Raw genomic sequence first — 9,906 nt, forward strand, 5'->3', positions numbered from 1 at the left:
AAAGTAGCGTCAGGTGTTTTGTTCCGGCCTCTACGAGGACAGTGACACCGCTACAGTTAGTCAGGCCTAGCGTCGACCAAAGGCCTGTAAGTTTTATGTGATTTATGACAATAAATATCCAAGGCTAACGAACATTACAGCCGCTCCAGCGATAAATCGCTGGGCAATCTTCCCCAACCCGTCCACGAGATAATCCCCCTAACCTTCAGCTCCCCAACACACCGTCAAATCTGCGTCCAAACCAATTTCCTTATACGCAGGCTGACGTTGTGCCCATACCAGGCTATCCAGGATGGGGACGGACCAACTGGACAATAGGAGATGGCAACTGCCAGTTTAGGGCCTTTGCAAAGGCTCTAGACAATGGCAGAACATCCCACCAGGAGGTTCGTCGAAGGGTGGCAGAGGCCATGGTCCAAAGGCCTTGGAGGGATTTTATCTCCCACAATTACATTTCCCCACGGGAATTGGAGGAAGATGCCCGGCGGTTGGCACAAGACGCGGAGTGGGGAAACCACACGAGCCTTTGGATGATGGGAGCACTATGGGAGGTCAGCATTGCTGTTCTCTGCATAGATGCAGATGGGTCCCTGAGCTGGCTCACGGGATACGACGGGTTGGATGAGGGTTATTTATGTTTAGCTTTTGTCAACGGCAATCATTACGAAAATTTATTGCATTTGTAGAATAAAGGATAGGGTTCCAGTGACCAGGATTCTTCGGTACCCACCATGTTCAACCGACCAGCCAATGGCCAATGCATATGGTTGGACATCACCCCTCCCATGGCAAGAACAAATTGGACTGCTAGTGATGGGCATTTCCTCTACCGGGCATTCTTGATGGCCTACATGGGTGTAAGCGTACAGAGGAACGAGGATAGGAGTAAGACAGAGAGAGGGACGAGAGGAAGACACAGAAGTAGTTTTGGGATGCAGATGAGAGGGGGAGAATGAAGAAGGCAAGAGGAAGAGCAGGTGGACCGTGTGAGGAGGGGTCAGGGAGGAGAGAGGTACGGACGGAGGATGCAGGGAAGGTGTGAGAAAAATGAGTCAGCCCATAGATCTGGGAAAGATATACATGCATTGTGCGAGATATACCCCATTGCCAAAAAGTCTGCTCGTCATAACCAGAACCTCCAGCAAGCCTAGGTAAACTATGCAATTCCAGTTATGAGGCGATATCCTGATAGCATTTGCATATTCTCTTTCATCTACATGTCTATGAGAGCAACGTTAATCAATGAAAACGACCATTGAAAATGATGAAGGACCACGAATGCTTCTTAACCAAAACATCTCCATCCCACTCTTTCGCGTTCTTCTTTGTAATCTTAGGAATAATAGTGTCAGGGTTTTCGAACGTATTCTGTAGTAAGGAGGTTTCAGTTGATGCAGTGTACAAATACATGTTAAAGGGAACTGACCGCAGCAGCAAGGTCGTCCGAGTAGATCTCGTGAACCTCGACACTCTCGACCTCTATCCCATATCGTCAGTTCCAATACGCCTCAGATATAACGTCTCCAGAATGTACTTACCGAAACCCGAGAACCCTATCTTCGAGCTCCAATCCACCTCCGGATGCCTATTCAGAATGCTAACCCTGATGCTTGCTCCCTTCTCCGTTTCTACGAGTATAGCGACAGAGTCGACGTAGGAGGGTTTGTAGTTGCCTTGTTGGATGTAGACAGGGAACGTGGGACCGGTGCTGCCATGCTTGTCAGTAACGAGTGAGACATGGGTACGGACGGATACATACTAGACGTCAGGGAAGACAGGAAGTTGGAGAAGGTGTCCGTTCTTCATGTACTTGCTGAAAAGCTGAAGGGGGTAATACAAAGTCTGGCGAACAATGCCATCTGGCTTGGTCATGAGAGGTGAGATCTAAGCTCCATCTGTCAGCTTTGATTCAATAGAATAAGGTAGAAGCTCATGAGATGGGACGTACGACGTTGACAGACTGAGCAAGACATGCAATGCCTATATCCTTATGCTTCCTCACAAGCACATTCAACCATGCACAAAAGCCAAGCATGTCGGTGTAGTCGTACCATTGCTCCAACCCGTTGGACCCGGGCGCTTTGACGTCGTCCCAGACGTTCCACTACCAACATCGTCAACTCTTACACTTACGGATAACGATGGAAGGATAGGAAGCGCACCTCATCAAAGCAGATCTTCATATCCTTCGCTGGCATGCGCTCCCAGGTTCGGCCGATGTTAGCGAGGTCGATGAGTGACTTGCAGATGTCGATGTGCTTCTCGGCAGCCTATATATCATCGTATCAGTATTAACGAGGCAGCTTTCAGCGCAGGAAGAGGTGATACTTACGGCTGGCCCGAAGACGTTCTTCTCGTAGTCATAACCAGATACGCTGGACATCTTGTCGTGGCCGAGCATAGTACTGAGATCTTTGTAAGTTGGGGATTGCGATGGAGTAGGGATTTTGCTCACTAGAAGTGAATGGAGTGCATATCAGCCCATGGAAGAAGACCCTGGATAACCTCTCTATCCCAATCAGACGCACCCTACACCTATTGTCAGTTTCAACCCTGCTGCCAAATTGAATATACTCACAGTCTCGCCACAAGATACCAATACGATGCTAGGGTCAACGAGCTTGAGAGCATGGGCCCATTGCCTTGCTTTCCTCACGTACTCGGAAGGGAGAAGGTTGCCAACTTGCCATGGACCCCACACTGCAGCAGAAATTCAGACTCAAATCTCATCTTGGGAAGAAAAGCAGACTTACTCTCATTACCGAGACCCCAGTATTTGACAGCATGAGGCTCGTCCCTTCCAGTATTTTTGCGTCGAAGGTTTGCCCAGCTTGATCGACGATAAGCGCGATGTAAGATAGATAGGAAGGCGAGAAAGCTCACTGGGTATCGCCAGTCCCGTTGCAATACTCAACCCATGCCAAAGCTTCCTCAAGACTTCCTGTGCCCACTACCGGCAGACGTCAATACTGCGCAACAAGGTCAAGAAAGACACGCACTATTCAAACAGATGTAAGGCTCAGCACCCGTCGCTCGGCAGTAGTCGATAAACTCGTCGGTGCCAAACCTGTTGGACTCGTCGCTGAGCCAAGCGAGCTCGACACGCTTTGGACGCTCAGAGATGGGGCCGATACCGTCTTGCCAGTGGTAATTGGAGACGAAGTTACCTATCACAAAGGTTAGTCGATTTGCAAATGGACGAAGATAATAGCAGATACTCACCACCAGGCCACCTCAGCATTGGAATCTCGAGCTCCCCATCCTTCGCCAAGCACCCCATCACATCTTTCCTCCACCCCAATCTATCTTTCTGAAACGTCTTTCCTTCATCCTGCACCTCCAAAAGCCATTTCGGACTTGGATCCTTCGGGTCATCCACAATACCTCCGTAGATACACCTCCCGAGATGTTCGAGGAAGCCGCTGAAGAGCTTGTCTGTGACGGGAGGTCCGGAGGGATAGAGGAGACGGGTGACATCGAGGAGGATAGGAGTTGATGCCAGTGTTTTGGGATGGGAGGGAGTGTTGGGAAAGTCGCGTGGAGCCTGTTGCTGGAGAAGAGACTGATTCACTGTAACGTGTTGGCTGTAGACGGCCATGGTGATCGCTGGAGGATGAAGCGTGAGAATAGAAGTGTCGACGTATAAGCTATAAGCTGTAAGTCGCAAGGCCCCTACATGCCCTCATACAGCTGTATTCTGCAACCACTAAACCTCGAGGTCGGCGGCATTCATACGGTTATCGGATCATAAGCTAAGCGCAATCATGCGTTGTCTCGGCCAGATAGGCTCAGGCGGCGGCGTGACAATATTGAGCCGATAAGAGTCCAAATTGCAACCGCCTTCTTCCACTGGCAAAGCAGGGGCGCCGTGTATCGGTACGTATCCCTAACAGGCACCCGACGGCCCGACCACAATCCGTACACTAACGCTGGCGGGCCGGTACTTATCTGGTAGCACAATTGATGAGCGGTTTATTATGAATGATGATCATCAGATGAAAGGCGATTTGGCTCGCGACTTCACACGAAGCTCACCTATAGCTGTAGTGTGCCTGAGTTTCCGTTCCCTCTTGAGCGGTGTCCCTGCTTTCCCATATTCTCGTCTTGTCTCCTCCCAGAGCCCTCAATGAATCACGTATATGCCTACTTTTGAGCTTCTTGCTATGTTCTTTGGTATCGTACATGTTTCAAAAAGCCAGCAACGTCGGCACAAACATTAACCCGGTAAATCAATTGAACGCTCGAAATGACGTCGTCTCGGTGTTTGTGTGGCGCCTTTAACCGGTTTTCACGCTCTTTTGTCTTTTTTTGTCTTTTTTTGCGTTTGACCCTTCTTTCGCGCAGCAATGCAGCTCTGGAACTACAGTTCGAACATCAGAAAGCGTCCGCACTTTCCAGCCGCCAGATGAGAAGAAGAAGAGCGCGTGATTTGGGAGGGAGGGGAGCTGCCGTACCTTGCCTTTCATGATGGTTCAATCAATCGGACCCCCCCCCAAAGCAGTAAGGTGGCTTCTCGTATATAAATGTGTGGCCTTCTCAGACTTGGTTGCCTCCTCTTCTCTATATCAGTTCCCTTTACCACCATTGCAGCTTATTAAGTCGTCGGGGTACCTCAAAAACGACCATGTTACCCCCAAAGATCTACACCTTCCTATGTGGCTGCTTCGCCGCGTGAGTACCTCTTTCAAGATACCTGGAATCTACTGATTCCTAGCGCAGCATGGGCGCGATGCTCTATGGTTATGATCTGGGTGTCATCTCTTACGTTCTGGTAGCGCCGGATTTCCTCAAGACCATGGATACCACAGACGAGAATTATATCGGCTTCATAACTTCCTCTATGCTGCTCGGTGCCTTCGTCGGTAGTATCCCCGCTTCTTTGATTGCAGATGCTTTCAGCAGAAGAATGGCTAGTAAGTATCTTATGTGTAAATTAAGAGCGATATAGTATTGACAAGCACTATCTAGTCACCGTAGCAGGTGTGGTCTTCATCATCGGTGGTATCTTGCAGACGGCAGCTCCAAACAAGGAGGCTATGTTTGCTGGGCGATTCTTTGCTGGTATTGGTATCGGCATGCTGGGACTGTTGACGCCTTGTATGTACCATTTATTTAATATATTCTTACCCATTCTGACACGCTTCTTAGTGTACCAATCCGAGATCGGTACGCCCGAACCAGTCTCATCGTCATCGCACCTCGCTCACTCCCTCTTTAGCTCATCCTTCGGCTCGTGGTATGCTTACAGCAACCTTCCAATTCTTTCTCGGTATCGGCTCTTTCATAGCAGGATGGATCGCGTATGGTGTTGCGCAGACTCACTTTGAGTCGCCCATGGCGTGGAGGCTTCCGGTGGGCTCTTCTCAAACTGTTCGAGGTTCTGTTGCTAAATAACTTCCGTAGCTTGGATTCCAAATGCTCCCCGCGGTCCCACTCATCTTCTTGACTTTCCTCTTACCCGAATCTCCTCGGTACGTACTTCTCATGTTCTGTTCTACTTGCGGCGATAACTGATAGCCGCGCATATATAGATGGTTGATCATCAAAGGCCACGACGAAAAGGCCCTCAGGAGTCTTGCTCGTCTGCATGCAAAGGGTGACGAGAGCGATCCATTCGTGCTGGGGGAGTTTGCCGCTATCAAAAACAAAGTCGATGCCGAAGCCGTTATGCAACAGTCTTGGAGACTTGTAAGTCATTCTCGGCTATGTGGCGCGTAAAGGATAAGGGTGACACCCGGTGGTAGATCTTCAACTTTGAAGACCGGACAAACATGAGAAAGGTGCTGTATGGTATTATCCTACAATTCTCCGTTCAAATGACTGGTGTGTCGGCTATCCAATACTATGCCCCGTATGTCCACTATTTTCTGTATCGTATCTTCATATACTAACCACCCCTTAGCACGGTGTACGCCTCAGTCGGGTTCTCAACCAATACTTCTCTCTTGATTAATTCCATCAACTCTGTCAACGCTCTCATCGCCCAGTTCTGCTGTATTCTCTTTGTTGACAAGATTGGGCGTCGATTCCCTTTGATCTTTGGAAATATCTTATCAGGAACCTGTTTCGCTGTCGCTACGTATGCCACATTCTTCCACTGCATCATTAACTCTCTCTGATACCATTTCCAGTGCATTGGCAAAGCAGTTCGCGGATGGACGTGGCAGCAGAGGCCAAGGTATCGGTTTCGTCGTCGTGCTCTACGTATACAACTTCTTCTTTTCTGCCTGTATCGGTCCTCTCTCTTGGATCTAGTGAGTCCTCTCACTCTTCATATGAGGAAAGGTATGTTAACCAACGAGATAGCCCGGTTGAAATCATGAACACTGCTATTCGAGCCAAAGCGACGGCAATGGTAAACATGGCTGCTTGGATCTCGAACTTTATGATTGGTCAAGTCTCTCCCAAGGCTTTCGCCAACATCGGTGAGTATTCTGCCTCTGTATTGTATACAAATAAGCAAGCGTGACTCAACTGTCTCTATAGGCTGGAGATATTACCTGGTTTTCTGCATCTGTTCCTTTACCAACGCCATCACCTTCTACCTTTTCTTCCCTGAAACCCGAGGCCGAACGCTGGAGGAAATGGACAACTACTTTAGGCAGATGAACCTCATCGTGCCGTTGACGAAGGATGTACAGAAGATCTCGGCGCATGAGCGAGAGGCGCAGCTTGTGGAGCAAGGTACGTTTCTTCTCCCCTTTTTGGGCGGCTCGTTTGTAGCTAATCATTTTTGCCATGATAGGTGTCATTCAACAAGAGGTGGGCATGCAACAAGAGGTGGACGAGAAGGATGAGAAGAATGAAAAAAAGGATGAGAAGAAGGAGATTGAGCATCAGGAGGTGGTATAGGGGATCAAGCCGGCGGTTTGAGCAGGCTTTTGAGGATAGGAGTTGTCCGCGGGTTATTTGTTTTTTGATCTGTATTCGAAGGTTCTTTGAAGGGTTTATGTATGCGATGCTACTGCTCCAAGTGACGTCTAACGTTGGTACGGCACACTGTAGGGAAATACCCGGGGTCTCTTATTGGTTAAACGATCCAGTTGGTTCCGTTCCACTGCGACCCACAGTAGATACAATATCGACTTCTTGGTATTGATTCTACGGGAAATACAGAACCTTCCTAGGTTTGGCTGTTGGTGGTCGGTCAATCTAGTAATTATACTGACGATAGATCGTTAAGCAATGTAATGGTATAATTGAACTCGGGTCTCATCTCGAGTTGTTGTGTTGTGTGTGTATCAACATATATAGGCTCCATGAGCGTAACACAGTTATGCACCTATGTACTTTGAATCCACTATGGTTCAGAGCAGGTACAAAATTATCGGATACATGCGTTCGTCAGTATCTTGTGGATGCATCCAACGCTTTCTGGACGCGACTGTCCTTCCACTTTCTATCTGTAATACATAAACATTTCTCGAAGGTTCCACAATCCCCGCTCTCTACACCCATGTCATGCTATATAAGTCGACTCCTAGAGCCCATAATTCGTTGCTTCTTCCGTTGCCATTCCCACCATCTCTACCCTCCTCACCAGCCGATCTTCGCGTTACCTACATTCAACCACACCTTCTACTGACACACATCCTTCGGCATGGCCCCTTCTCCCAGTCAGGACCTTCATATCCTACTTGGGACTCGGGATACCAACCGCTACCGCTCGCCAGTGCCATCACTGTCATTCGGGAAATCACCTAGCGCGTTTCTCTTCCTTTTCCCCGTCAGCTCGGCTAGTAGGTCCTTCTTTGCCCACCCGGAACCTCCCAATATGATACAGTCCATCGGCGATCCCGTTCTTTCCATCGATAGTCCAGCTGATTCGGCTGCTTGTGGCAATACGCTCGAGAAGAACTTGGAAGTCTCTCTTCTTTCCAGCAGCGACATATGACAATGTTCCGAGAGCAGGACTTCAGCGACGGCCCCACCATGGCTCAAGCTCTTGTCGTCTTTTGCCTCAAGCCATGACTGACCTTGTTGAAATCATGAACGAGGTCGACTGGTTATAGTCCTGCCTGACATCCTCTCTTGTCGTGGCTCGTTGCTATCAAAAGGCGCTCATCAGTGTGGCGGAGGATATGGAAGAGCTAAAGGTGCAGATGTCAGCGCTAGAATGAGTTAATAATATCCGAGGGATGGAAGAGAATAGAGTGAGGACGCGAAGGAAGGCTAGTGCTTGACCAAAGGACAGAGGTTAAGGTGAGTTTTGACTGTTGGATATGATGAATTGAGTCCATTGATTGCCGTGAATGTAGGATTGGGTCCACGAAAACGTGCGCAGGATCATCGGCCCGATGGAAATCATGGCTAACACGAAAAAAGACACGAACTTGTATTACCGACAATGTTGGAGACCATGTAAACATATTTGATGTTCCAGATCTCAATGCTTGTGTTGATCACATTAACTATACCAGGCAAGTTGGGTGCGACAGGAACGGCCAATGAGATGTACGCTCTCCAGAGGATACTGTCGCAAACACGAGAGACAGTAAGCTCGAGAAGTCCACATTTCCCATGATCGATGGCAAAACTGCCGGTAGAAGGTGATGGAATGATGAGATTATGGGGAAAGAGGTCGAGATTGACTTGGCTAAAAAAATCGGCGGCAACCATAGGGCCGGTATTGTTAAGAGGACGACTGGTCTCAACTGCGAAGGTCCTACATCCACAACGTCCAGAAAGTGCCCAGACTCTGGCAGATCTGGTACCACAGACTGCTAAAGCCCGGCGCAAGCGGAACATCTGATACCCCGCATCCGAATACATGAGACATTGCCCTAGGTAAACTTTACGCTGACTGTTGGCAGTGGATGGATTGAAGGGAGGGCAATCCCTGCGAAGTCGGTAGATCTTGAATTCGGCGACAAGCCAGATGGATTGTGATTTACTTCTTCTTCTTCTTCTGTTGATTTGAATTCCGAACCCTCCGCTCCAGCTTCCGAATGTTCATAAGAGAAAACTATCGCAGTATCGAGAATTCGGATACTGGCGGTAGTCGAACTTGGTTGACTAGAAGAGGGGACTTCAGATACTAGAATAATCAAGTCAGAGCAAAAACGGCGCCACAAAAGTCTGGAAGAACATTAAAACTACTCACTCTCCTCAGCTGCTAGAAAAGGCATGTCAGAGACGACCAGCTTCAAAAGATTCTGGATCTACCGTTTTTTGATCTCGTCTTGGAGGGCATCAATCGATTTATTACCTTACTTGCGTCCGTTTCCATGAATGCCATTGACATATCATGGCTCTTCAAATAGCCCATGTCCTCCGAATTAAGGTCGATATCGGCATAAGGAGGGCCAGACCGCCCACCCAACGATATTTGAGAGAAAACAGTTAGAGCATCCGTTCTGTAGTTGTCCTCTCTGGTTGCATCATAGCGCAGGGTTTTGCAAAGCTTCTCGTAAGACTGTTTTTTTTCCTCGACGTCCATGTGCATATGTCTGGGTTCAAGCAGGTCCCCGATACGCTGAGCACGATGTTCGGGAGCAGGGGTGGTGGACGTTTGGTCGTTTGCGACCCAAGAGGCATATTGATGGCTGGGCGGTGATTCAAGGACAAATAAGGAAATGACAACCGTAGCAGAACACGAGAATAGGCTTAAAAGGATGAACAGGTTTAACGCTACAGGCAAAAGAAAGGTTGAAGAGAGTCAGAAGAGAGCCGTCGTTGGATGGCCAAGAGCGGAAGTAAAATAAGTTGGCCCGCCGTTATTATCATGCTGCGGCGCTTCACGTTCTCAAAATAATATCTCAACTGCCTTCACCACTCCCACCCATCCGCTAAACAAACACTCCATTTCCCGTGGGCTGGAACGTCAGGGTTAGGGGGTTAGGGTTAGGGGGTTAGGGGGTTAGGGGGTTAGGGGGTTAGGGGGTTAGGGGGTTAGGGGGTTAGGGG

General features: G+C 48.8%; 3 protein-coding genes across 3 annotated transcripts; 1 reads left to right on the plus strand and 2 right to left on the minus strand.

The window, feature by feature from the left end:
- Window positions 1-1,082: 1,082 nt before the first annotated feature.
- Window positions 1,083-4,172, minus strand: CNH00030 (Alpha-L-arabinofuranosidase, putative). Its single transcript, XM_024657613.1, has 14 exons — window positions 4,036-4,172; window positions 3,223-3,948; window positions 3,000-3,167; window positions 2,884-2,950; window positions 2,754-2,830; window positions 2,579-2,700; window positions 2,456-2,529; window positions 2,333-2,405; window positions 2,163-2,270; window positions 1,949-2,104; window positions 1,760-1,884; window positions 1,539-1,708; window positions 1,427-1,479; window positions 1,083-1,368 (listed from the first exon to the last, which is right to left on the minus strand). Exons 2-14 carry the CDS (start codon window positions 3,596-3,598, stop codon window positions 1,240-1,242), a joined length of 1,698 nt encoding a protein of 565 aa, XP_024513295.1. The 5' UTR covers window positions 3,599-3,948; window positions 4,036-4,172; the 3' UTR covers window positions 1,083-1,239.
- A 177-nt stretch (window positions 4,173-4,349) lies between these two features.
- Window positions 4,350-6,961, plus strand: CNH00020 (glucose transporter, putative). Its single transcript, XM_024657612.1, has 13 exons — window positions 4,350-4,671; window positions 4,720-4,913; window positions 4,969-5,097; window positions 5,149-5,166; window positions 5,219-5,352; window positions 5,404-5,471; window positions 5,532-5,688; window positions 5,745-5,851; window positions 5,903-6,079; window positions 6,132-6,254; window positions 6,307-6,425; window positions 6,487-6,684; window positions 6,746-6,961. The coding sequence occupies exons 1-13, from the start codon at window positions 4,625-4,627 to the stop codon at window positions 6,850-6,852; spliced, it is 1,578 nt and encodes a 525-aa protein (XP_024513294.1). The 5' UTR covers window positions 4,350-4,624; the 3' UTR covers window positions 6,853-6,961.
- Window positions 6,962-8,172: 1,211 nt separating this feature from the next.
- On the minus strand, window positions 8,173-9,445 carry CNH00010 (hypothetical protein; the record flags this gene model as incomplete). Its single annotated transcript, XM_572195.1, has 5 exons — window positions 8,173-8,213; window positions 8,334-8,799; window positions 8,895-9,037; window positions 9,104-9,115; window positions 9,166-9,445. The coding sequence occupies 5 exons, from the start codon at window positions 9,443-9,445 to the stop codon at window positions 8,173-8,175; spliced, it is 942 nt and encodes a 313-aa protein (XP_572195.1).
- Window positions 9,446-9,906: the final 461 nt, after the last annotated feature.

The sequence above is a fragment of the Cryptococcus neoformans genome (genome assembly GCF_000091045.1).
Source record: "Cryptococcus neoformans var. neoformans JEC21 chromosome 8 sequence".
NCBI classification, from domain to species: domain Eukaryota; kingdom Fungi; phylum Basidiomycota; class Tremellomycetes; order Tremellales; family Cryptococcaceae; genus Cryptococcus; species Cryptococcus deneoformans.

Bases quoted from the DNA above. Each gene is read 5' to 3' on its own strand.
- CNH00030 (XM_024657613.1), bottom strand. From the start codon at position 3,598: ATGGCCGTCTACAGCCAACACGTTACAGTGAATCAGTCTCTTCTCCAG. The intron at 2,831-2,883 runs GTGAGCTTTCTC...TCGTCGATCAAG, and splicing joins AACGGGACTGGCGATACCCA to CTGGGCAAACCTTCGACGCA. The intron at 1,885-1,948 runs GTACGTCCCATC...GATGGAGCTTAG, and splicing joins TTGCTCAGTCTGTCAACGTC to ATCTCACCTCTCATGACCAA.
- CNH00020 (XM_024657612.1), top strand. From the start codon at position 4,625: ATGTTACCCCCAAAGATCTACACCTTCCTATGTGGCTGCTTCGCCGC. The intron at 5,353-5,403 runs GTGGGCTCTTCT...TAACTTCCGTAG, and splicing joins CCATGGCGTGGAGGCTTCCG to CTTGGATTCCAAATGCTCCC. The intron at 5,852-5,902 runs GTATGTCCACTA...ACCACCCCTTAG, and splicing joins GCTATCCAATACTATGCCCC to CACGGTGTACGCCTCAGTCG.